Below are 27,675 nucleotides of genomic sequence, written 5' to 3' on the forward strand. Positions count from 1 at the left end.
CCTTCACTGTCGTCTGTGCAGTAACCATGCACCACCCAAGAAAGAAAATCTTTCAACATCGTAATGATACTGGATTTTAACCTCAAGGATTACAGAAGTCTAAATATTTTGTTCAAAAGGCTCGGAATTATCCATTTATTCCCTTTATTCCTGGTTTTCCCTTCTAGTTTGGGAGCAGCAACTTAACATAAGGGCACATACACCACCTCGATCTGTATTGGGCCAGAGGAGAGGGCAAAGATTGGAAGATAATTTGTTTCCTTTCATTGTACTTTTTTAAAAAAATACAATATTCTAAGAATTAAAGTTATATTTTAGACCTTTCTCCTTTTGTCTATCATAGCAACACAGCTACAGCCCGGCTGTGAGGGAACTCCAAATGAATACTTCCACGTTAAAGGACTAATAAAAATAGTACTATCAGCAAATTCTGGTACAATTTACTGCCCAGTGCTTAGGTTTATACAGTGATAGTCACAAACAGGGACTGGCTCAGGAATGGATAGTGCAAGAGGCAAATCTACTGGTACACTCCAATTCACAGATCTCTCCTGTTCCACAAATACTAGGGAGATGACAGCTATTAAGCATCGCTCATCAACTAAAAGTGCATTTAACCTCCCTGAGGGGTTTTACTATTCCAGTACTCAAGTTTGAGAATTATGCATAAGCTGAATTTTTAGGACCTGCTTACTGTGCTTTAAGCCTTTAATTCATTAAACTAGACACTTGCAATTGGTAAATAATTACCCTGCTTACAATAATGGCATGATTTAAACAGCACAGACTCCCATCAGTTTAAGCATTAACATCCAAATACTATTCAAAATATGGTTTAGCCGGCTCCACTGGTCAAGTGCTGATAAATTCATGGCTATTCAACATCAGCAAGTACAAAAAGGAGGATATCACCATATCCGTCTTATCCTGCTCCCTCCTGGATTCCTCCCTCCATTTCATTCTTGAAGACATCCTTTCTCAGACAACATCAGGGAAGCAGACAGTTTGCAGCAATAATTATCAGAATTCTGTTTTGCCTTCTGATTTCTAGCCATTTCTGTTCAATCCAGTCTAACAATTAAAACTGGCTCAGATTGTAGCAGTACCACAGGAAGCACCACAAGGAAGTGGTGAGCAGAGTTTATCCCAGGTTTGTTGTCAAGGTCTAGTCTGCTGTACACAGTGATACAGACTAATTGCCTGTGTTAAACTGGAGGTACTACATCCGAAACTACACTTCAACATACTACTGCTTCAACATACTTCAACTCACATCTGATCCAGAACAACTCTGCTGTATGTAGTATGTCACCACCATAGGGAACGAGCTACATAGGGAAATCTGCCTTTAGGTTTGAAAGTCGATATTTGGGCTGCTCCTTTGCATAACCATTAAGGTCTCCAAGGTACACATGATAATGACGTTCAATTACTGGCAGAAGAAAAAGTGCAATCACTGGAACACACTGATAAGTACAGCGCATTGAATGTGAAGCCATGACAACAGGAATTGCAGAATATTGCACAGTAAGATCAATGGAAATACCACAGCATCTGCACAACACAAGATTTGTAGGGGGAAACCAAAACAAAAGGAAAACCAGAGGGGAAAACAGGACATGGAAAATTAGGATTCCAAACAATCACACCCCAATAGATTGGAAATCAGTAAAACGGAGGGATTCCCATCAGAAGATTCTGACTCGCACATTGCCACTCCTGAGGTAATCATCAGACAGGTCCTAAAAGCTAAAAAAAAATTCTCAGCTGCTCGATCTCTGTAGGCCTTCAATAGCACGACAGGGCTTGTCCAGAGCAAGTGTCCATCCATACAGGAAAAGCTCAGAGCGTGCACACTCCACTTGAAGTCAGTGAGAGCTTGAGCTGTTTCTTTTAAGGCAATGTTCACTACAGGAGAAGACAACGAAAGAAGTTGCTCTTTTTCTGCTGCTCTGAGGTAATTCGTAATCCTTGATTACTGCCTTGGGGACTGTTGCCTTCCTGTACATAAGGAAAAGGGGAGGATAGCAAAATGTCATTACACTGCATACCATCACATCTCAGCTTAATAAATTCACACTGTTATACAGCAAACATTTCAACTGCTTTATTTTCTATGCGAGCCACATCCTCATCCACACCCAATCCAGTTCTATTTACCTTGTCCTCAATGCCTCATACCGATTCCTTGTGGTAAAAGAGACTCAATTTAACATCATCTTTGCATCCTTCAATGGTTTCTTCTTCCTCCATCTCTAAATCCTCCAGCGATACAATCCTTTGAAATCCATCACCCCCATCCCTAATTCCCTGTGTCGCCAATAAGGAACCCTTACAGAGTTTGGACTGCAAATTCTAAAATTGTCTCTTTAAACCAGTCTAGTTCTTGCATCTGTTATTCACATGACCTTGTCTTGCCTCCTTTTCCTTGTAGTTAATCTTTCTGTTTAAATACTTGACTGATGTGATGTGACCAATTGCAAGGGGCATCATATAAGCAGTTATATTGCTGCTTGCTGATATGCTTATTCAGACTTCCAACTCAGTCACCCAGTTCTACCTACGAGCAGCTACCTATTCCGAAGTATACACTGATCTTAAAATTCCAGTTAACTGGCTCAGAAGGAATGCACTAGATCTGAAATACTCACCAGTTTTTTGTCCATTTTTGCTTTGATGTCTCTGGCAAGTGTGAAAAACGCCTGAAACAGCAAACATCAGGATCATCAATTGCCCATTCAGAAAAGGGAAATAAAGGAGACCATAACATGAGTTAATAGCCCTCTTTCAAGCAAATCCTACTCACTGCAATCTCATTTTTCAAATGACTGACCCGTACTATGGTCTTCTCAAGGTTTACAATACAACATATCAATCATAATGCTTGAACTTGTCTCATCACCTCATTTCTGCTCTGCTGCTTATATTTCTTTACTGCTACCATTCATGATGACATGCCTTCTCCCTGATTGTTAAGTGTCGAGCCCCTCCTCAACTCCAGACAGTTGTGTACCTTACCAACTCTTTTGAACTGATCAAGCTGCCATCTATTCCCACATCGGTCATGTTGACTGTAGATCCTGCCCTAGAATAACCACTAAACTGTTGCTCTGTATCACTCGTGATCATTGCAGCTCTGGGCTTCCTGAGCATCAGCCTCTAATACTTCTCATTTTCCTTCTGCCCCTCTTGACTCTGTTCTTTAATGCCCAAACACCTCCTTACACCAGATAACCCCTCCCTTGCACCTTAATCAGAAACAACTGTTTTGGAGTAGATGGACAAGGAGAACCACCATTCGACTGGGACAAGCTAGGCAGAGACAGGCACAAGAATTACTAGAATCCTGGCACTCCACGAAGCATGCCATTAATAAACATATTGAACTCGAACCCATATACGTTCTACTACGAAGGAAAACCGGAAGTGAGGCAACCCATCTCAACGGATCCGAGAGTTTAAAAACCAGGCAGGAAAACACACTGACGCTTCATCTGAGGCTGCACTGAGGATGTTACTAAGTATGGTAATAAAACATCTGCGAAACAAGAAACCAGCTTAGCACGCCAACCAATCTCAACAGAAACAACTGCTGTTTAACTTAAATGAAAAGGAATTAAATGAGCATAGAGTCAGCTAAAGGGAACCGAGTGGCTAGATTAGCAAACATTGTATAAATCATAATCTAATCGATTGGAATATGATGAAAGGGAAATCATGTCTAACTAATTTTAGAGTGAATACAGGGGAATCAAATGCATTGTATTTGGGCTTCCAGAAGGTATTTGGCAAGGATTCTCACAAAATGTTATGACATAAGAGCCCATTGCATTCAGGAGTAGTGTATTGACATATACAGAATTGGCTCAGGGACAGGAAACGGAGTCAGGATATGGGGTCCTTTTTCAAGTTGGCGACCTGTAACCAGTGAATTTTCACAGACATCAGTGCCAGGGCTGCAACTGTTTACAATATTAATGACTTAGAGAATGGAAGTGAATGCACTGTAGCCCAATTTGCAGATGACAAAAAAAAAAATGGAAAGACAACTGCAAGATGATCACAAACAGTTTATAGAAAGATATCGATACGTTAAGTGAGTGAACAAAAGGTTGGGAAATGGCAGACAATGTGGGAAAATATGAAGTTGCTCATTTTGGAATGGGCAGCAAAGGGTGCTGATGAGTTTGGAGACTTGGTCGCCAACATGGATTGTGACGAAACGTCTAAATGAAAACAATGTTAGGTAACATCAGCGAGGCCTCCGATGAAGCAATGCTGTTCTCATAGAATACCTACAGTGTGGAACAAGGCCCTTCGGCCCAACAAGCCCATACTAACCATCAGAACATCCCACCCAGACCTATTCCCTATAACCCACGTAATCTACACACCCCTAAACACTACAGGCAATTTAGCATGTACCATATACCTAAGTCTACACATCTTTGGACTGGAGGAGGAAACCCACACAGACTCAGGGACAATGTGCAAATTCCACACAGACAGTTGCCCAAGGGTGGAATCAAACCCAGGTCCCTGGCGCTGTGAGGCAGCAGTGCTAATCACTGTGCCACCGTGACACCCTATTCTACCCTGCTTGGGATTTACACTGTCTGGTCCGTTATGGTGACTTGTGTGTCATTTCCATTGTGTTCTGTATGGGTTTGTATGCGGGGTCCAATTTTATATGTTTGTTTATTGAAGTATGGGTTGAGAACCATGCCTCTAGGAATTCCCATGCATGTCTATGTTTGACTTGGGCCACTATGGTTACGTTGTTCCAGTTAAACCGATGGCCTTCACTGTCCGAGTGAACTGATATTAGGGAGAATTCATGTACTGTTTTCCTGCTAGCTGATGTTTGTGTACTCTGATGGCTAGTTTCCTTCCTGTCTGTCTGAAGTAACGCTTGTGGCAATCATTGCATGGTATTTTGTAAACTACGATGGTTCTGCATGTTGCAGTATAGGGGCTTTAATCCTGGTGTTTGTCATAGTCAGGCCGTGGGTTTGGTGTGATATCATGATTCCTAGTGGTTGTAGGAATCTCGTGGTCAGTTGTGATATGTTCTTGATGTAGGGAGGTGTGGCCAGTGTGTTAGGAAATACGGTATGTTCTTGTTGTCGTCTGTTTAGTAGGCACCTGCAGATGAAGTTGCAGGGATATTCGTTCATAGCGAAGATTTTGTACAGGTGTTCTTCTTCTTTCCTGTGTAGTTCTGGCACGTTTAAATAGCGCCCTAACACAGCTTTGTTTGTGGACGTTGGGATGGACGCAGTGGAAGTTGAGGATTTGGTCAGTGTGGGTTGCTTTCCTGTATTCCAAGGTTTGGAACTCCATGTTGGTCATACGTTCAACTCTGACATCCAGGAACAGAAGCTGATTGTTGTTTACTACTTCTCTTGTGGATTTAATCCAGGCGAATACGTTGTTGAGTTGGTGGTGGGTCTCTTCTAGTTTTGTGCGTTTTGTGATGACAGATGTGTCACCCATGCACCACATCCACATCCACAACATGCAGAACCAACATAGTTTACAAAATACTATGCAACGGTCATCACAAGCATTAGTTTCCTATCAGTCCGAAGTAACAAGCCAGAGTACACAAACATTACCTACCAGCAAAACGACACAGTGAACTTTCCCTAATATCAGTACACTCGAGAAATGAAGGCCATCAGTTTAACTGGGACAACGTAATCATAGCAGCCCAGGCTAAACAAAGACATGCATGAAAATTCCTAGAGGCAGGGTTCTCAACCCATAATGTAATCAAACATGTAGAATTGGACCCCATATACAAACCCATACAGAACAAAACCGAAAACGACGTTACTCACCATAATGGACTGGACAGTATAAATCCCAAGTGGAGTAGAACACCATCGCTTCATCGGAGGCCTCACTAAATGAAGAAAAACTGCAGACAGCTGCAACACAAAGGGACTTAGGGGGTACTTGTACACAGAAAGCTAGTGCATAGGTACAGCAGATAATCAGGGAGGCTAATGGAACGTTGGCTCTTATTTCAAGGGGTTTGGAATATAAGATTAGGGACGTCTTGCTGTAACTGTACAAGGTGCTGGAGAGACCACATTTGGAGTACTGTGCAATTTCAGGCCGCTCATTTATGGGGAGATATTACTTAATTGGAGGCAGTTCAGACAAGATTCACTGGACTGATCGTCTTTATGCGCAAAGATTAAACAGGTCGGGACTCCACTTGTTGGAATTTAGAAGAATGAGAGGTGATCTCATTGAAACATACAGTATTCTTAATGGGATTGACATGGTATATGTGGAGAGGGTGTTTCCCCTCATGGGAGAGTCTAGGACCAGAGGGCATAGTCTCAGAATAAAGGGGCACCAATTTAAGACTGAGATGAGATAGAATTTCTTCTTGAGGTTTGAATGTCTTTGGAATTCCTTGCCACAGAAAGCTACGGGAACAGAGTGCTTGTGTATATTTAAGGCTGAGATAGGTAGACTCATGATGAATTAGGAAATCAAGGGTTACAGGGAAGGGCAGGAAAGTTGACTTGAGGAATAGTGGATCAGCCATGATCCTATTGAATGCTGGAGCAGCATCCGGGGCCGAAAGGCCTACTTATATACTTAGAACAGAATAGCACAGGAACAGGCCTTTCGGCCTTCCTCGCTTGTGCTAACGACTATGCCTTTCTAAAGAAATTCCATTCGCCTGCACATCCTCTGTCTCCCTCTATTCCCTGCTTGTTCATCTGTCCATCTAAACAACTCCTAAATGTTGCCATCGTGTCTGTTTCTACCACCCCTCCTGGCAGCACATTCCAGACACCTTCCACCCTCTGTGCAAAAGCTTGCCTTGTGCATCTCCATTAAACTTTTACCTTCTCCTTAAACCTATGGCCCCTAGTATTTGACAGTTCCACCCTGACTAGCCAACCTATGCCTTTCATAATTTACACAGTTATAACTATATAATTTATATAGTTCCAGTCACCTCTTAGCCCTAATGAAAACAATCCAAGTTTGTCCAACTTGTCTTTATAACTTATACACTCCATTCCAGGCAATATTCTTTTGCACCCTCTCCAAAGCATCCATACCCTTCCTATAGTGTGGGAACCAGAATTGCACACAATACTGCAAAAGTGGCCTTAAAGTTTTATACAGCTGCTGCATAACCTGCCAACTTTTACAGTCAATGCCTCAACCAACGAATTCCATGCACCATATCACCATACCCAAGTATGTGGGCACTTTCAGAAAGTTATGGACTTGCACTCCAAGACCCCTTTGTATATCAATGTTCCCAAAGGTCCTGCCATTTACTGTATACTTTCCTCTTCATTCGACCTCCCAAAATGCATCACCTTTCACTTGTTTGGATTAAAAACTCCATCTAACATTTCACTGCCCAACTTTCTAACTGATCTATATCCTGCTCTGTCCTTTGACAATATTCCTCACTATTCATAACTCCTCCAATTTTCATGTTCTTTTCTTATTTCTTTTGACTAAAATGAGGTCAAGCTGTCACAATAGCAAAAAACACAAGCAAACAGTTAACAGAAACTCACAGAATGCTGAAGGGAAACTTCCTAAAACAAAAGAAGTCCAGGTGATGATGCAGTACAGGCCCTGAGGCATCCACCAGTCTCTAAAGGCCTTAATTGTGCCAATGGAGACTGCATGCTCCCTCTTCAGGGTCATCTGGACCTGGACACAATCATAAAAGAGTGGCAGGCACTTAGGCATAAGACCCTGTCCACTTACTCAGCATTCTACTCTTCTAAACTGAAAGTGAAGCCCCTTCAACATTGCCCTGATCAAACAATCCTAGGAGAGATACAGCATGGAGCATTACATAGTAACTTTCCCTCTACTCTTATACAAAAGGTAACAAGATGAGATTAAACAACTGCCGATGATGCACTGTAATAAAGTACAAGGAATGGCCAATGGGAACTTTTAAAAAGCTGAAGAGAAACTCACTAAAGCAAAATAACATGTCTGATTGATGAAGCACTCCAGTTCTGGCAGTGTCCATCATAGTCATATGGCCTCTACTGTGCCAGTGGATACTCCCCTTCCAGGAACACCCAGAGGGGCTCAAGTGCAAAAGATGGGCATGCACTCAGGCACAATTACCCCATCCAATTATTCAGCATTCTAAGCTTAGCTGATGCCTGCCTTTGAATTTTACTTGCCAGTTCTCTACTTCCAACTAACAGCTTTACTTCTTTCCAATTTGAGCCATCCTATAGGTTCATATCCCTTGACAAACTTGTTAAAACCCTCTGTTACAGCACCAGAAAGTCTCCTTGGTCACAGATTAGTCCCAGTTACAAGAAGGTGCAACTCATCCACCTTGTCCAGGCAGGCCCCACCTGCTCCCAGAGTGATCCCAATGCCTCAATACTGATTTCCTGCCACTCACATGCTAATTCTCTGACTTCTGAAGAAGGGCCCAGAACTGAAACATCAGCTTCCTGCTCCTCTGATGCTGCTTGGCCTGCTGTGTTCATCCAGCTCTACACCTTGTTATCTCAGATTCTCCAGCATCGACAGTTCCCACTAGTTCTCTCTCTCTCTCTCTCTAATTCTCTGGGCATGTGCTCAATTGATCAATCCTTCTATTCCTGTGCTCACCAGCATGCGGCAATTGAAATATTCCCGAAAATACTGCTTGAGGTCATCTACAGCTCCTTAACTTTAATCCTAAGACTCAAGTATTTAGCTTATGAGATGGTTCTATTTTGGACTGGAGCATCCTTAATCGATAAGGTCACATTATCTCCTTGGTTTCCTTTCTCCTTCAGTGAATCTGAAAAATGAAGAATCATTCCTTTCAACTACTGAAACACGTCCTGCATGGAATCATGGAGGTCTACAGCACGGAAAAAGGCCAATCAGCCCATTGAGTCTGTACCAGTCAGAAACAGCTATTTAACTGTTCTTTTCCATGTTCCAGAACTTGGGCCTTATTTAGATATACACAGGGTATGCAAAGCTAACTTAAATGTTATCAGGGTTTCTGCCTCTACTACCCTTACAGGCAGTGGATTCCAGAAACCCACCACTCTCAGTGAAATTTTTTCATCTTCTTTAAACCTCCTGCCCCTTACCTTAAATCTATACAGGTTATGGATCCTGCTACCTAGGGGCAAGTGTCTTCTGACACTACCCTGTCTAGAGCAGCACAGTGGCTCAGTGATTAGTGCTGCTGCCTCACAGCGCCAGAAACCCAGATTCGATTCCACCCTCGGGCGACTGCATGTGTGGAGTTTGCACATTCTCCCTGTGTCTGCCCAGATTTCCTCTGGCTTCTCCAGTTTACTCCCAGTCCAAAGATGTGCATGTTAAGTGGATTGGCCATGCTAACTTGCCTGTAGTGTTCAGGGATATGTAGCTTAGGTGGGTTATAGGGGAATGTGTCAGGGTGGGATGCTCCTAGGGTTGGTGAGGGCTTGTTGTGCTGAAGGGCCTGTGTCTCGACTGTGGGGACTCTATGAAGTTGTATGAAGTCTACGTCCCTCATAATTTTATGAATCTCAATCATGGCCCCTCAACCCCCTCAACTCCAAGGAAAACAACACCAGTCTAAACAAAACCAGAAATTGCTGGTAAAACTCAGAAAGTCTGGCAGCATCTTTGGAAAGAGGGAACAGTAGTGCTTTCTGTCCACAGATGATGCCAGATCTGCTGAATTTCTCCAACAATTTCTAGTTTTGTTTCAGAACTTCAATAGTTTTTTGTTGTATCTAATCTCGCTTCATAACTCATGATTGAGATGTATAAAATTATGAGGAGCATAGACAGGGTAGTATAGGAAGAAACTCATAACTAAAACTCATCAGTGAGGACAACATCCTGGTAAATCTCCTCGGCACCCTCTCCAGGTCTATCACGTCCTTGCTATAAATGTGGATTCCACAACTGCACACAATCCAGTTGTGACCTAACCAACATTTTGTACAGTTGTAGCATGAAATCCCTGATCTTAAACTTTGGACCTCGATTAATAAAGGCAAACATACATTGAGCCTTCTTAACGTTATATACTGGACCTACATCTTTAAGGGACCAGTGGACATGCACACCAGGGCCCCTGGTTCTTGGTACTTCCCAGCATCCTACTATTCATCATGTATTCCTTTGCCTTGTTTATGCTGCCTAAGGGCATCACCTCATGTTTATCTGGTTTGAATTCCATTTGTAACTGATCAGCCCATCTAACCAGCCATCTACATTTTCTGTAATCGAAGGCTACCTTCCTCACTATTTACCACTTCACCAATTTGTGTTTTGCCTATGAACTTACTCAGCAAGAATCAGACATTCAAGCCTAAATTGTTCATATATACCACAAAGGACCAAATGCTGATCCATGCAGAACCCCACTAGACACAGGCTTCCAGTCACAAAAACACTTTTCAACCATGATTCTACTTCTCGCCACTCAGCCAATTCTGAATTTAATTTGCCAAATTTCCTGAGAAGCCACGGGCTCTTAACTTTGCTATCAATCTCCCACGCCGGACCTTAATAAAAGCCTCGCTGAATTCCATGTAGACCTGGTCAAATCTATACTCTTGGTTACCCCCTCAAAGAATTCAATCAAGTTGCTCGGATAATACTTCCGCTTAAAACCATGCCGACTGCTCTTTATAATCCCTCCTCCAAGTTCACACTAAATCTGTCACACACACAGTTGCTTTCAATAGTTTCCCACCAGAGGTTAGACTGTCTGGCTTGTAGTTTCCGGATCTATCCCTTGCCGCCTTCTTGAATAACGATAGCATGTTTGCTGTCCTCCAGTCCTCTTTCCTGTGGCCAGGCAGGAATTGAAAATTATTGCCAGTGCTCCTGTTATATTTTATCCCTAGTCTCACTCAACAGCCTGGGATACATTTCACCAAGCCATTTACCTACTGTTAAGCCTGCCAGACCACTCCCTGTCTATGCTAACTGCTTCAAGTATCAGACTCCTCCCTAGTTCTAAAACCTACATCATCCCTCTCACTAGTGAGGGCTGACACAAAGTATCCATTTAGAATGATACCTATGACCTCTAGCTCCACACACAAATTACCACTAAAGGTGCTCAGTGGGACCCTGTTCTTTCCAGAGTTATCCTTTTAAACTTATTATATTTGAAAAATAACATAGGATTTTCTTTCATCTTGCTGCTATTATTCATTTCTGTTCTCTTTTAGCTCTCAATTTCCTCTAAGTTTCTTTTTGGACATTCTGTGCTCCTCCAGGACTACTTCTGTTCTGAGCCCTTGAAGACTGCAATATACCTCCTTTTGTCTCTTTATGCGATCCTGTATACCTTTGATATCCAGGGTTCAAGGATTTGTTGGTCCCACTCTTAGCCTCTATTGGAACATTTCTGTCCTTTACTCTCCCTGGTTCTTTCTTGAATGTGTCCTACTGCTTTGACACAGGTTTACCTAAACGCATCAGCTCTAGTCCACACTGGCCATCTCACACCTAATTTTGTTAAAATTGTCCTTCCTTCCTGTTTAGAACTTTGATTTCAGGACTGCTCTTGCTCTTTTCCATAATAATCTGGAATAATGCAACAATGTCAGAATCCCATAGAGCAAGATGTGCTTGCAGCTCACCAAGTTTGTTAATTATGTTGCAAAACTGATATACTTGCAATTTAATACAAAGTCAAGAAATTATGCAGTGAAATACAGACACTGGTTCCAAGGGAGAACTAGTTGGGCAACAGTGACCTGCCTTGCAGTACAAATTGTTGGCAGTGTTCCAGGCTGGTCTGGCTATTAGTCAGCAATTCAGGCCCAGAAGGGCAAAGCGGAGGACAAGTGATAAGACTGCAGCCTGACAATAAGAGCATAAGGCAGCACAAATTAGATGTGGCGTCACTTGATCACGGAGCTTTAGTTAAAAAAAAAATTGGCGCATTAACAAGGCTTTCGGAGTGATGGGTCAGCCCACTGTTTTGTTAGAAGCAGAAAACAGTACACGTGACGATCAGATAACAATACTTACATTCTCCACATTGATATTTGCTTTTGCACTGGTCTCCATGAATTTGATTCCATAGTCACTGGCTAACTGAAAAGAGACAAAAAAAATGAATGACCCAACAGAATGAGACAATAAGGGAGGGGGGGGGGGGGGGGGAGAGAAACTGAGGAAAACGGATAAAGGACTGACTTTAATGTAATCTCAGCAGGGACCCTTCATGACCTAATTAATTACTGACAATTTATACCTGAACTTCTACCTAGACGCTTCATCACAGGAAATCTTTTGAATACAGCATACAGCAAACTTACTCTATTAGTTGATCGTACGCTACCACCTTCACCTACCAATTGTGTTCCACTTTTGCAATTTACTTTTAAGCAGAATTTCGGATGTATCTTTCTCTTCATGCTTCCTTCATTTGTACAAGTTGATGGTTCTTTGCTTGCTAATGCTTCGGCCTGTTCTCTTCAGGAATTTTAGTGGTTTGCCCATCACCAAGTGTGGAAAGCAATGGCAATGAGGAAGGTCCTAACTCTTCTTTAACCCAAAGGTGACTGAAACCATTCCACTGGATGTTATTTGAATCATGTGCCAGCTAGCTGAACTAACAATCACCTTCCAAAACATCTACATGTTTATATTTGTCGAGAACATCTTGCTGGCCTGAAATCCCTAGTTTTTCTTCAAAACTCAGATTAAAATTTAACTTCAAACAACTACAAATCCTGATGATTTGGACGTGCCTGGCTTTGATGATGAGTTTATCACCATCACCCAAATGTGCTTACACAGCCTATTGCATGGGAATAGAACCACTATCTGACCCCTCAACATCCAACACTCATTTCTACATCATGCTTTCCCCTTTATTCTGGTGGGGTTATCACTCATTCTGCAGTATCACTTTGTCACAAGTCAAAAACTATTCTCCTGAGGAACGGGGAGGGAAAGAGGTGGTGTAGCTGTGATGTTAGCCAATTGACAATATTCCATTGTTATTTACTGCCAACAGCACCCAGTGACAATTTGGCAAAACGGGAGCAAATTGATCATAGTAGTTTCCTGCACCATGGTCAAGTGCACTCTCACAAGTGGGGAAAAAGAGTTGAAGTCTCAAGACTTCAATGTTACTTCCCAATGCAAAATAAAGAAATAAATTGTTAGACTGTTTCAGCAATTGATATCCTCTGGGTTGGACTTTCCACTTTATTGAATGAGGAGAATTAGACATGAAGCAGTCAGTTCAGAAAAGTTAGTCAAATTTTGATTCAAAAGGATAATGAAACAACTATTTCAGGTCAAGCAAAGACAGCACAAGAGATGATGTAGACGTAGATGTAGTACCGCATGCAACGATCTCAGATTCAGTTCTAATTACCAGACTGCTCTTAGATTATAGGCTGGCCAGGTATTTCCCTGCATCGGCACAAGATGCTGTGACTTAGAGGTCATTTCGTCCTTTTTTCTGAAGAAAAGTTGTAAGGCAGAGGCACCGGACAGGTTACCAAGACCTTTTGAGTAAACAGTTTGAGAGGCCTTGGGTTTTCTTTTTAAAACAGTCTGAATGGGTGTGGCCAGCTCTCAGATCCAGATTTCTGGGTTTTTTTTTTCAGTAACATCACAAGATATTAAGGTCTCAAATGCATTAGAAGCTTCAGTGATAGTCTCTTGGCTGTTGCTCTTGTTTTTTCTCCTGGTTTGGACAACTGCATGTGAGAATCTGTCTGAATTTTCCCTTTTACCAACATATTGGAGTGTTGCTATATTGAAATAGTTACTGTATCTTTTATTATTAAGTTTCCAATCTGTTAAGTTAGGATCTTGCCTACATTTTAAAAATATTTTTGAGGAGGAACCTGATTTGGTTCATAACAATGTTCAAGCTCAATCATGGGATAGCAACCATTCTACCTCACACTTGAGAAAATATTTGACAAGAGCTGAAGTTCTTCAGAGTTAGCTACCTTTAAGAGTTCTGGAAAACATACCTTCTCTCCACGTTCTTTGCTGACTTGCCTCTTTTCATTCACATCACACTTGTTCCCAAGGATCATTTTCTCTACATCAGCAGAAGCATGCTGGAATAAAAGACAAAAGCAACTAAAGTGAAAAGGAGAAAATTTAATTCAGTGCAAATTCTCCGATCCCTCCCACCATCTTTATTCAGCACCTACAATTCTCCCATCTATGCTATGTCTGACATCACTCTACATGTTTGCATGGTCAAATCATCAAGTACCACACTGGGTAACTTGTTCAAGGTGGGCATCCTTATAACAGACTTTGCAGTATGGTTTTCAGCAACTTGAAGACAATAAGGACTGTCGATATTGGAAGCTGGAGTCGATAAATGCGCAGCTGGAAAAGTATGGAGGTGGGGAGGGGGTCAAGAATAAATAGACGGAGGGGGCAGGGTGGAGTTAGGTGGATGCAAGTAGGGGGTTATTGTGATCACAGATAATGAGAACTGCAAATGCTGTAGAATCCAAGATAACAAAGTGTGGAGCTGGATGGACACAGCAGGCCAGGCAGCATCTTCGGAGCACAAAAGCTGACGCTTTTCTGATGAAGGGTCAAGGCCTGAAACGTCAGCTTTTGTGCTCCGAAGATGCTGCTTGGCCAGCTGTATTCATCCAGCTCCACACTTTGTTATCTAAGGGGTTATTGTGATTGGTCAGTGGAAAGGGTGGAGTAGATACGTGATTCAGGAGATGGAGAGGGTCGGGGTGGAGAGATTTTGAAGCTAGTGAAGTCAATATTCAGGCCATTGGGCTGTAAGCTCCCAAGGCAAATATCAGGGTGTTGTTCCTCCAGCTTACGTTTGGCCTCACTGACAGCGGAGGCAGCCAAGGATGGTTATGACACCAGGGGAGTGGGAGAAGGAGTGGGAGTTAAAGTGGATGGCAACCAGAAGGTTGGTTTGGTCACTGCGTGCAGATCCTCTACAAACCAGTCAGAGTCTGTGTTTAGTCTCTCCGCTATACAGGAGACCACATGTGGAGCAATGTGTACAGTAGACGAGGATGGATGAAGTACAGGTGAATCTCTGCCAGATTTGAAAGGAAGGTGTAGTGGCAGGTGCGGTATCTCCTGCAGGAGCAGGAAAAGGTACCAGGCGTGGCGGGAAGTGTGAAGCTGACAAGGGAGTTGTGGAGTGAATGGTCCTTGCAGAAAGCAGACAGGGGTAGGGAGGGAAATATCTTTTTGATGGTGGGGTCTGATTGTAGGTGCGGAGATGTCAGAGAATGATGCGTTGTATTTGAAGGCTGTTGGGGTGGTAATGTAAAGACTAAGGGAGCTCTATCCTTATTGTTGCTGGGTGGAGAGGGGTTGAGGGCAGAAGCATGGGTTATGGGGGAGATGCGGTTGGGGGCATCCTTAATAATAGAGGAAGGGAAACAACGGTTCCTAAAACAGGCAGATGTCTGGTAAGTCTTAGAGTAGAACACCTCATCCTGGCAGCAGACGTGGCAGAGGCAGAGGAACTGAGTATGAGATTACATTTTTGCAGGGTAACACTGGCAAAAACAATGGGACTAAGGTAAATACAAATGGATGCATGACGATACTTTCAATGGGCTAAGTGACTCAAAATAATTATTAGGAGATCTTGAAGAATACTTGATCTGTAAGAACATACTTCTGAACGAGTAATCTTGACCAGAACATTTTGGAAATAGGCAAACTGCCAAACTCCTCACGCCTACCTCTCTACGTCATATTGTTTAACAGGGACATATTAAAAAGCTTCTAATGTCCAAACGCCCAAGATATACTACTGTCTAAGCTGCTCACCGAAACCATCTCTTCCTTTAAGAAAAGAGTACATTCATCAATGGAGATGTTTCGACAAGAACAATATGAACACAAATAAGTAATATGTTAAAATAGTTCCTGCTTTTGGAGAAATGATGGGGAGGTGACAAAACTTGAGCATTTGCAGGAACTTGCAATTTAAAAAGACATCGTGGTCTAAATTAATTTAGTTTGCGATTACTCTTATCACCTCGTAATCACCGTGTACTCATTTCTCAAAACTCAAAGAAGTTAAAATCTAGAACAAATGGCTGAGATGAAAAAAAAAGTGTTTCAAATGGGATGGTCAGCCAAGGCTTTGGAAATACACCTCTTCTTATTTGAATAGCTCCACAGGAATTTCTATAATCCACGTGAGTGGACAGACAACCTTAATCCAAATGTCTAATATGAGGCGGTGATACTTCCAACATGAGACTGTGGTACTCTTGAAGTACAGTACTGCACCAAACCAGGTGCTTAAACTGGGGGATTTGAAGCCAAGATCTTGCCAGATTTTAAAAAAACTGAGCACACGTATGTCTGATATAACAAGGTGTTTAGCTGAATGAACACAGCGGGCCAAGCAGTATCAGAGGAGCAGGAAAGCTGACATTTCGGGCCTAGACCTTTCTTCAGAAATGGGGGAGGGGAAGGGGGTTCTGAAAAAAATAGGGAGAGTTGGGGAGTTGGATGGAAGATGAATAAGGGAGAAGACAGGTGGAGAGGAGACAGATAGGTCAGAGAGGAGGGGTTGGAGCCAGTAAAGGTGAGTGTAGGTGGGGAGTTAGGGAGGGGATAGCTTAGTCCAGGGAGGATGGTCATGTCAAGGGGAAAGGGTGAGGCTACTAGGCAGGAGATGGGGCTGGGTATTGAGGTGGGAGGAGGGACAGGTTAGGGAGGCGGGACAAGCTGGGCTGGTTTTGGGATGCAGTTGGTGGAGGGGAGATTTTGAAGCTTGTGAAGTCCACATGGATACCATTGGGCTGCAGGGTTCCCAAGTGAAATATGAGGTGCTGTTCCTGCAACCTTTGGGTAGCATCTTTGTGGCACTGCAGGAGGCCCAGGATGGACATGTCATCTGAGGAATGGGAAAGGGAGTTGAAATGGTTCGCGATTGGGAGGTGCAACTGTTTGTTGCAAACAGAGTGTAGGTGTTCCTCAAAGCAGTCTCCAAGTCTCCACTTGCTTTCTCTGATGTAGAGGGTCCACATCTGGAACAGCAGCTACAGTATATAACATTAGCAGATGTGCAGGTGAACATCTGCTCGAAGTGAAAGGTCTTCTTGGGGCCTGGGATGTAGGCGAGTGGGGCGGTGTGAGGGCAGGTGTAGCACTTCCTGCAGTTGCACGGGAAAACTGCCGAGTGTGCTGGGGCTGGAGCGGAGTGTGGAGTGGACAAGGAGTCATGGAGAGAGTGGTCCCTCCAGAAAGCAGATAAGGGTGGGGAGGGAAAATTGTCTTTGGTGGTGGGGTTGGATTGCAGATGGCAGAAATGTCGAAGGATGAAGCTTTGGATCCCGTGGTTGGTGGGGTGGTACATGAGGACGAGGGGGGTTCTGTTTGGTTGTTACTGCAGGGAGGTGAGGGATGAGTTGCGGGAAATGCAGGAGACACAGTTGCGAGCGTTCTCGACCACTGAGCAGAGGGGGATGTTGTGGTCCTTGAAAAATGAGGACATGTGAGATATTGGGTAGTGGAATGCCTCATCCTGGGAGCAAATGTTGTGGAGGTGAAGGAATTGGGAATAGGGGATGGCATTTTTGCAGGAAGGTGGTTGGGAGGAGGTGTATTCTAGGTAGCTGTGGGAGTCGGTAGGCTTGAAATGGATATTGATTTCCAGGTGGTTGCCAGAGATGGAAACAGAGTGGGGTCCAGGAAGGAGAGAGAGGTATCACAGATGGTCCAGGTGAATGGAAGGTTGGGGTGGAAGGTGTTGGTGAAGTGGATGAACTGTTCAAGCTCCTCGTGGAAGAACAAGGTGGTGCCGATTCAGTCATCAATGTAACGGAGGAAGAGGTGGGGTTTAGGGCCAGTGTAGCTATGGAAGGGGGATTGTTCCATGTATCATACAATAGGCGGGCATAGTCTGGGCCATGCAGGTACCCATGGCCACCTCCTTTGTCTGTAGGAAGTGGGAGGAATTGACACGTATGTCTATTTGGAAAACTAACAAATTTGAAAAACATACCTCTTCGATATTCCGGATCCAGTTCTTGATGTTGTCAAAAGATTTTTCATTCGTGATATCATACACCAACATGATTCCCTGCCAAAGCAGAAGTGTTAAACCATTCATTGAGTGAAGGACCTCAAATTTTCATTAACACTTACCACAGTCCCTTAGTGACAAGCAGAGCACAACTGACTCCTCACATCTCAAACAATGATCACATACAGCTTCAGAAGAATATTATGCACCAGAAACACACACATACCTCACTCCCTTGAACTCTCAGTACAAATTAAGTACAATTCAAGTTCGACTTTAAACTTTGAAAAGTATCCCGTTCTTTATTAACTGTACTAACAGCATACAGTAATTTACCCATCACCATGCCTTCCCATCATTCCATACAGCATCACGGTTAATAGTAATATGAAGTTGATATGCCTGTGTCACCTTACCATGGCCCCGCGATAGTATGCAGTGGTGATTGTTCGAAAGCGTTCCTGCCCAGCTGTGTCCCTAGGAGATTTGAACAGTTTTAGTTCCATTCTTTTGATCTTAAACCAACGTTTCCATCAACTTTTTAAGACATCACATTTCACCTTTCCTTTGTCTTTTACAAACAAGCATCTCAGACACTTATAAAACAATTGTCCTGTGAGTTTACCAAGCACTTTACTGACTAAACTGCCACACATTCCCTTTATTCCAATCATAAAAAAGGTCTTACTGTGTTTTCATCACACTGCCATCTCAGTCTCAAGGGTAGGATTTAACTAAAATTACTTGGTTGGATGCTTCCATTTCCAGGTTGTGAGGAGTCTAATTATAAAATGCTAGAACAATGTTAAGTGCAGCTACTACCTACTGCATCTATTTAGATTCATTGTTCTGGGTTTTGTTAAATGCCATATCTATGATTTTCATACAACCAAGTGACCCACTCCTAAAAGAAAGAAGCACACAAACTCTTCAAATTGAAGTTGTTTATTTGGCCAGATCACAATACACACTTAATCTAGACTGTCTGGACAATACAGAAGATGTTTCTTCTTATCAGGGAGTTCAAAACTAAATGACATAAATATGAGGAAGGAATTAATAAATCCAGCAGGAAACCGAGGTCAAATATCTTTAATTCAGCCAAGGTACAAGGACACTCATATGTGCACTTGTCCAGGCAAGACCACTCTGCTAGCTCAAGCAGTGAGTAGATCTGTAGCACCCATCCTCAATTTCAATGGTGAGTCAATCTGGTTGAGCAAATACCCCAGAAATTTGGTAATATGGATGAAATCAGTTAGGAAACATTTAAGGTTGGCTCCAATTCGGCACACTGTGCCGGTCAGCCTGGGGAATTACATATTGGATGCCCAAAGAAAGCGCAGACACTGCACGCTGAACATACCTTCTTGGGCTCACTCCTCTGGATGTTGTCTTCCCCTTCACAACTCACCATTTCATTTTGAAAATGTGAACAGCAGCTAGATTTCTAACCGTGTTCTACATTCTACAATTTCCTACGACTTTAACTGTCAACACCTCACATTGCACCGTTAATCAAGGATGTAAAGCAGCATCCCACCATTTTGCACAGCATATTATAACTAGCTCCCTCACATTGCACCCTTCTCTAAACAAAACAAGCAAGCATCTGAGCCACTATTCAGTGGACGAGAGCCTGCAACCCAAAACCGATCCAGGCACAAACTGGCAAATTCAATTACTTTGAATAAACAGTCTCCTCCCCACTACCCCAACCCCACATTTTTACAGTGATGTTGACAGGATCCAACATATTTTCAGAATTAGGGAAGATTTTTGAAGTGAAAGATTTGGCGAATCACTAACAAGGGGGACAGATTCAATGTTGACATGAAAAGAATGAAGCAAACAGGAACAGAAAAACAGTTCATCTCAAGTCTGTTCTGCTATTTATTAAATCACGATTGATCTCGACCTCAATCCACATGACAGCCTAAATGCTTAATATTCTTACCTGATAAAAATCTCTATTATAAGCTAACAAGACAAAAGATAGAAGAAACGTTTGTTCTCCACTCAACTCCTGGCCCCAGAACATGATTCACATTAATTGAAATAGTTGACAATAATTTCAACCCCTTTTAGATACTGCATTCCAGGTCACACCAACTTATTGAGTAACACTTCCTTTCTATCATAGGCAAAGCGTCCTGAGCAACGGGCTTCTCTTTATATCTGGTATATCCAAAGACAGCTCATTTATGCATGATTGATCACCAACCTCAGTCCTCACAACATCTAAACTTCAATTCACGTTTTTGCTTCCTTTAGCCTCATTCATAGTAATATTTCCCACACTGCAGCTTCCAGATTCTGCCGAGTGAGATATGATGAAAGGAAGTTTTTCCCGATAAAGGAATCTACAACCAGGAATCAAATTCTCAAATGAAAGGATGTCATTTAGGCCGAGATGAAGGTAAATTCCTTTGTTCTTCTTCAAAGACAATGTTCCCTACAAAATGCAAGTACTGCTTAAATGTTTTGAGAAGTTTTAGAATGCTCTACTCCTGAGAGCTGTGGATGCTCAAGTTTTAAGCATATTCATGGCAAAGATCGAAAGTTTTGCAGATATCAAGGCAAATCAAGAAATCTGGGATAATGTGGAAAGGTGCAGCTAAAAACGATCTGCTACAATCAGACTGAACAATGAAGCAAGTTCAAGCAGCTGACTGGTCCATACCCATTAGACGCTTCTTACATTTTTTCACAACTTCAAGACATCCCAAAGTATTTCACAGTCAATTTAATACTTTTGAAGTATTGTCACTCTTTTCAGTAGAAACAACCAAAATCATTTTCTTTCCAAGCCTTTTGTGATTCTTGTGACACAATGCCATTCTCTTATTGATTTCCTAGATTTTTCCATTGTCTCCCAGTATACTTCCGAGTGGAGCAGTCAGTATTAAACATGCATTAGATAATCACAAACTGTTTTTAAGACAGCTTACAGTATAATTGTCCAAAGACAATTTCTTACAGCTACAATACAAAGCTCTATTGTGGAGAACATCAAAGTCACTAAATAAAAATATCCTCCGGTTAACTACTGTCCTTACAAGTGATCCACTCTTTGGATAAATAGCCATTTTCAAATTAGCTGTACACACCGGCATCAGATTGAGCACCAGAAGTTTAGGTATTTTCCTTATAAAAGAATTGATTTCAAGACAAATGTAATCAGCAAAATACAGAAATGTGGAAGACAGAAGCAAGAAAAGTTCTTTTGACCTTCTGAGCCTGCTCCACCATTCAATATGATCAAGTAGAACAGCACTAGGACTATCCTCACCATATTTGTAGTTTGATTTTTTTCCCATCCAATTCAATTGTTCGGATTTTAAAATCAATACCTGAAAAAAACAGAAAACAAATTGTGAAAGGTGCGAGGGGGGATGAAATCACTTCATTTGAATTCACCATCTTATCCTCAACCCCTGTCACAGAACTAAAATAAAAGAACTGCAGACGTTGGAGATATGAAACACACAAAACAAAATGCTGGATGATCTCAGGTCAGGCAGCATCCGTGAAGTGGAAATGAGTTAATGCTTTGAGTCCAGTGACCCTGCATCAGAATTGGCTCATTGGATCTTAAAAGCATGGAAATAGGTGCTTCAGCCTTGTGTCCACTCTGGTTCAGCAAGCACCTATCTACAGCTATCCACTCATTGTCATCGCGTTATCTCTCTCCTCCTCCCAATCTGTTTTTCCTGTTTGGTATTTAAGACACACCATTGTTTTGCCATTCTCATTTAATTTGCACTACCAACACCCCCTGTCACCCAGCACTACCTCCCACCATTACATAATGGCTACCCCTCCACACTTCACATCAGATCTAATGACAAGTTATCTAGACTCAAAACGTTAGCTTGCTCTCTCTTTCCATGGATGCTGCCCGACCCGCTGCGATTTCCAGGATTTTTTGTTTTCTGTACCTATCCACTCTAGTCCAATTTTCCAGTACTTGGGCCACAGCCTTACGCGCTATGGCATTCAAGTCATCATCCAACTACCTTTTAAATACTGAGACAGTTCCAGCCTCTGACCTCTTTCAGGCAGTGAGTTCCCAAACAGTGAACAAAATCTTCTTAATTTGTTACGTCTCACTGGGATAGTATGCTTAAATTCAGCTGCTATTCTCAGGGCCATCACAACAACTGAAATTTTTATAACAAGTATGCAAACTCCCCTAACTTACCTGTCATTTATACCTAGATTTTAGCTACTGGTAAACAATTATGAACTGATGACACATAACTCTATCACTTCAAACTCCCTCATATACATACATACATACATACATACAAAACAAAAGGGTGCTATAGAAAGAAGGGAAACAGAAGAGACTAATTACGTTCAATGTTTCCTCTTCGCAGTTTACTGATATAAGCCAAAAACTTTTTATAATTTGTTACTTATTGACCCTTCTCCTCCAGGTCACAGACTTCTACAGCACAGAAACAGACCCTTTGGTCCAACTTGTCCATGCTGACAAAATATCCAAAATTGATCCAGTCCCATCTTCCAGCATTTGGCCCACATCACTCTTAAACCCTCTGCACACGATACCTTTTAAAATGTTGTAATTGTACCTGCCTCCACCATTTCCTTTGGCAGCTCATTCCATACATGCACCATGCTCTGTGGAAAAAGTTGCCCCTCAGGTCCATTTTAAATCTTTCCCCTCTCATCCTAAATCTATTCTTAGATTCTTAAATTCTAGTCTTAAATTCCCCTACCCAGGGAAAAGACCTTCGCTACTCACCCTATCCACACCCCTCACGATTTAATAAACCTCTATAAGGTCACCTCTCGGCCTCTGACACTCCAGGAAAAATAGATCCAGCCTATTCAGCCTCTCGCTATAGCTCAAACCCTACAATCTTCACAACATCCTTGTAAATCTTCTTTCACATGCTGCTAGAGGTACACTGGCTCGTACATGTAAAGTTCCTCTCAAAGGAAATATTCACACCTATAAACCGTTCAGCTTCTTGGGACCAAATCTCAGTCTTCGGCAGGCAGAAGGCCTTTGTCAATGAATACTAGTCACCATTGCATACAGCAATTGGCTACTTGCAGCCGGCTGAATTTCCCTTTGTACACACCCCTGGTTCCCATACTAGAGCATCCTTAATTAATCCTTGCCTTTCCAAGTAGAAATTAATTCTGACTCTTTTTCTGAAATTTTCCTTATTGCTGATATTAGACATACTGGCTCTTATGGCTCTCTGATTTATCCCTATCACCCTCTTGAATAATGGTTCTACACCAGCTGTCCACTAGTCCTCTGGCACCTTCCCCTGTGGTCCCCTCAAAAGGATTAGAAAATTAATATCATTCCCATAGTAATCTGGGACTTCAGGCCTAGGATTTATCCAACTTTCAACCTTGTTGAAACTGTCATTACCTCTCCCTCACAATAATAATCCAAATAGTGAATATAGATGCAAAGTAATCATTTGAAACCTGAAGTCTCCAGCTCCATACACAAACTGTCATTTTGATACTTAATGGGCTCCATGCCTTCTCTGGGTATCTCTTGTCCCTAATATACCTCTGGATTTCTCTTCAGTCTATTGCCTGTTGGTGCGTTTTAACAACGCCGCTTTGCTTTCCTAATTTGTTTTTAAAGCAAACTTTCTAAAAACCAAAAGAACTACGGATACTGTAAATCAGAAACAAAAATGGAAAATGCTGGAAAAGATCAGCCGGTCTGGCAGCATCTGGCGAGAAACCCTTTGTCAGATGCTGAGCTTTTCCAGCATTTTCTATTTTTGCCCCTCCACTTTCTAAATGCCTTGAGAGTAACTGGTGTTCTGAGCCCTCATTACCCACAAGCTTCCCTCTTCTTCCTCATCCAGTCCTGCACATTCCTTGACATCAAGGGCTCTTTGGACTTACTGTCCCACTCTTTACTTTTTGGAAAGTTCACACTTCAGTAATTTCTCCCAATCTACTTTGGCCAGAGCCAGCATTATACTTGTGAAACTAACCTGCTCAATTCAGAATCTTTATTTCTATTGTCCAAGCCATGACTACACTAAACCTTCAACATGTTAAGGTTGACATAAAAGGGAAGGTCATCATACTCCCAGCAGAACAAAGGGCTGCTCTCTCATGACTGACAGAGAGAAAGAGGAAAAACAACTGGTGGTGAATTTAACCCGAGGGTCATCACACTTTAGGTGAGAGTGGAGGTTGAGAAGGCAGGACCTTTATGACCTCACCTAGTGCAAAAATCAAATCTATGCAGCTGACCTTACTTTGCATTACAAACCACTCATCCAGCCAATTCAGCCAAACAATTGAGCATTCTCAACTCATCTGCCTTACTCATAAGACTCCTTGCATGAAAGGAAATGCCATTAGCCTTGCTGAGTTCCCTCGTGCCCTGCCGAGTTCTCTCGTGCCCTGCCTGGCATGACTTTGCTACATTTTTTCTGTACAACACCACCCCAAATCATATTCCCCTGTCAACTGAGTCTAAACCTTCACAAACAGCTCTAGCAAACCTCTTTGCAATGATCTTAGTCCCATTGTGGTTCATTTGCAGCCTTCCCCAGAAACAGACCCAGTGATTCAAGAATCTCAAGTGTTCTCTTCTGCTCCAACTCTTCAGCCACACATTCATCCCCTCTACCAGCTATTCTTCTTTTCACTAGTACATGGCCATCGGTGTAATCCAGAGATTACAACCTTTGAGGTCCTGTTTTTCAATCTGCTACCTACCTCCCTAAATTCTTGATGCAGAACCTTATCCTTCATTCTGCCAATGTCACTGGCATCAAGGTAAACCACAACTTGTGGCTGTGCATTCTCCCACTTCAGAACCGCTTGCAGAGGTGGCATCCATGAACCTGGATCCAGGGAAGCGCCATACATCTTCAAATCACATCTACAGCACAGAAGTGTCAGACTGCATCCCTCATTACTGAGTCTCCTATTGCTATTGCTCTTACTTTGTCTGCTCCTCTTCTGGGCTGCTTGGCTCCAAACGCATTCCCCCAAGGAACTGTCACTCTCACCATTTCCCAATACAGAATATCTATTCTAGAGTTACACTGTGGGGATTTACTGACTAACTGCTGCTTCCCTTCTTCTAACAATGAAATGCATGTCTAGACAAGGTTTCACTTAACTCTCAGCCTCCCTTTGCACTATAGTATCCCTACCCTATGCTCCAAAAGCAACATTAAAGCTTGTAAAACGAGCAGCAATCCCCCATAGATAATAGAAACTGCAGATGCTGGAGAATCCGAAATAACAAGGTGTGGAGCTGAATGAAGACAGCAGGCCAAGCATCATCTTAGGAGCAGGAAAGCTGACATTTCGGGCCTAGACTCTTCATCAGAAATGGGGGAGGGGAAGAGGGTTCTGAAATAAACAGCGAGAGACGGGGAGGCAGATCGAAGATGGATAGAGGAGAAGATAGGTGGAGAGGAGACAGACAAGTTAAAGAGGAGGGAATGGAGCCTGTAAAGTGAGTGTAGGGAGGAGTCCAGGGAGGTCGGACAAGTCAAGGGGGCGGGATGCAGAGGTTCACTCGCACGTCTGCTAATGTGGTATACCGCATCGCTGTTCCAGTTGCGGCCTCCTCTACATCGGGGAAACAAAGTGGAGGCTTGGAGACTGCTTTGCTGAACAGCTACGTTCGGTTCGCGATAAAGAGCTGCACCTCCCGATCGCGAACCATTTTAACTCCCCCTCCCATTCCTCAGATGACATGTCCATCCTGGGCCTCCCGCAGTGCCACAACGATGCCACCCAAAGGTTGCAGGAACTGCAACGCATATTCTGCTTGGGTACCCTGCAGCCCAAAGGTATCAATGTGGATTTCACAAGCTTCAAAATCTCCCCTCCCCCCACCACATCCCAAAACTAGTCCAGCTCGTCCCTGCCTTCCTAACTTGTTCTTCCTCTCACCTATCCTCTTCTCCACGCCCCTATTTCCTACCTACTAACCTCATCCCGCCCCCTTGATCTGTCTGTCCTCCCTGGGCTGACCCATCTCCCCACCTACACTCACCTTTACAGGCTCCAACCCCACCTCTTTAACTTGTCTGTCTCCTCTCCACCTGCTCCTATGTCTTATATTCTTATCTTCTCCTCTATCCATCTTCGATCCACCTCCTCTCTCTCTCTACTTATTTCAGAACCCTCTTACCCTCCCCCATTTCTGATGAAGGGTCTAGGCCCGAAATAACAGCTTTCCTGCTCCTAAGATGCTTCTTGGCCTGCTGTGTTCATCCAGCTCCACACCTTGCCATCTATCAATCCCTCATATGTGGTCAACTAAACTGCCAGCCGTGTCTATCACTTCCTACACGTTTAGGCTGTACAGCATACTATGCCACCAACCTAAACCATCCTACAGCGGGAAACCTTGTCATGATACACATTCAAGGGACTTAAATATAGTGTGTAGGTCCTACAAATTTGGTTTGAAACATAAAATGGTGTTTTTAAACTTTGAAAAAAGTAATGAAAACAAAATAAAAGAGCGCACAAGAATGAGGGAAACGAATCTCGCCCGCCAGACAAAACAGAACCAGGTCATACATAACCTAACCGCTGACAGAACTGAGGTGTAAGAGGGGCGGGAAGCGGGCAATTATCCCCCAACGCGTTGACAGGTCCTGGCAGAAATATCCGGTATTCCAGTGGCTGGAATCTGACACGCCGGTCCTCATACTCCCAGAGTAGAGGAGGTGGTGGAGAGACAAGGCAAAGGGGGATGGAGACCCAGGCAGGCGGCTTCTCTATCCCGGAACCAACCGCTAGGCCCCGATACAGTAAACCCTTCCCAGGCCTCAATTTCTCCAATCCGTACCGATCGTGGAGATGAAGGTAGTATTGAAGGCGTCCTCTGAGAAGCGGAAGAGAACACACGTTTTGCCGACGCCGCTGTCGCCGATCAGCAGCAATTTGAAGAGATAATCGTAGGTCTTCGCCATGGCCGCCTCCCGCGCCCCGCTCCGCCGGATGTCCCGCCTTCCAGCCACTCATTGGCCCATATCGGAAAGACTGCACAGCTGATTGGGCAATGAGGCAGACCCCGCCCACAAGTTGGATAATTATTGGCTAGTCCCGTTGTCAATCACAAATGGGCTCCCTTCTCGCCGTGACAACCGTTTCCGCTGGGAACAGTCAGCGTCGGCGGCTGAACCGCGGCTTCTAAGCTGGTAATGACAGGCTGCTGAGTACAGCCTTCGATCTCGCTCAGCTCTTATCACTTCCTGTGACTTGGGATGAATGGAAATATTTAGGAGCCTAGGGGACCGGCTCGACTTCCTAGAGTCACAGAGCGGCACCTCTTGTCTTTATCGACAGCTCCTTGTATTCCCGCCCCCCTCCCCCCGAGATTGCGGAAGTGAGGTCACGGTGAATGAGAGTGTGGCCTGTTTGTGTGAACCGGAGCGGGGCCTGGGGCTGTGGGAAGAGGCCGAGAACTGAGCTTGTACCTGGGGCTCCTCTCGCCCGCTGCATCAGCGCCAGGCCGCAAAGGTCAGTGAGGAACAGCCCCTTCCCCCAGTCACACACATACACAACGCCACCAGTTGAGGGCCCAGACACGCACGCCTCCTGCCCGGGTTTAGGACCTAATGAGGAATACTCCCTTCTCCCGGCCCCCAGAGTGAGGAATCGTCCTCTCAGAGACAGAGACC

General features: G+C 43.4%; 2 protein-coding genes across 3 annotated transcripts in view; one reads left to right on the forward strand and one right to left on the reverse strand.

Moving 5' to 3' along the window:
- Positions 1–145: 145 nt before the first annotated feature.
- rab8a (RAB8A, member RAS oncogene family) lies at positions 146–27,340 on the reverse strand. The gene is made up of 8 exons (XM_048559549.2): positions 26,841–27,340; positions 21,294–21,354; positions 18,418–18,478; positions 17,981–18,058; positions 13,983–14,072; positions 12,013–12,078; positions 2,652–2,702; positions 146–2,001 (listed from the first exon to the last, which is right to left on the reverse strand). Exons 1-8 carry the CDS (start codon positions 26,962–26,964, stop codon positions 1,909–1,911), a joined length of 624 nt encoding a protein of 207 aa, XP_048415506.1. The 5' UTR covers positions 26,965–27,340; the 3' UTR covers positions 146–1,908.
- Positions 27,121–27,675, forward strand: part of LOC125465679 (E3 ubiquitin-protein ligase arkadia-A-like) — a 71,021-nt gene continuing 70,466 nt past the window's right edge. The window contains exon 1 of one of the 2 annotated variants that reach the window (XM_059638469.1): positions 27,121–27,192. The gene's annotated coding sequence lies outside the window, so the exon portion shown is untranslated. Of the gene's footprint in view, positions 27,515–27,675 lie in introns of both variants that reach the window. The other variant, XM_059638468.1, reaches the window with a different exon arrangement.

Source organism: Stegostoma tigrinum, chromosome 30, assembly GCF_030684315.1.
Source record: "Stegostoma tigrinum isolate sSteTig4 chromosome 30, sSteTig4.hap1, whole genome shotgun sequence".
In the NCBI taxonomy this organism is placed as follows: domain Eukaryota; kingdom Metazoa; phylum Chordata; class Chondrichthyes; order Orectolobiformes; family Stegostomatidae; genus Stegostoma; species Stegostoma tigrinum.

Coding starts and splice junctions, on each gene's coding strand:
- rab8a (XM_048559549.2), bottom strand. CDS start 26,964: ATGGCGAAGACCTACGATTATCTCTTCAAATTGCTGCTGATCGGCGAC. Junction 18,059..18,417: donor CATACTATCGCGGGGCCATG/GTAAGGTGACAC, acceptor CTGCTTTGGCAG/GGAATCATGTTGGTGTATGA. Junction 2,002..2,651: donor CAAAAATGGACAAAAAACTG/GTGAGTATTTCA, acceptor CCTTATGTACAG/GAAGGCAACAGTCCCCAAGG.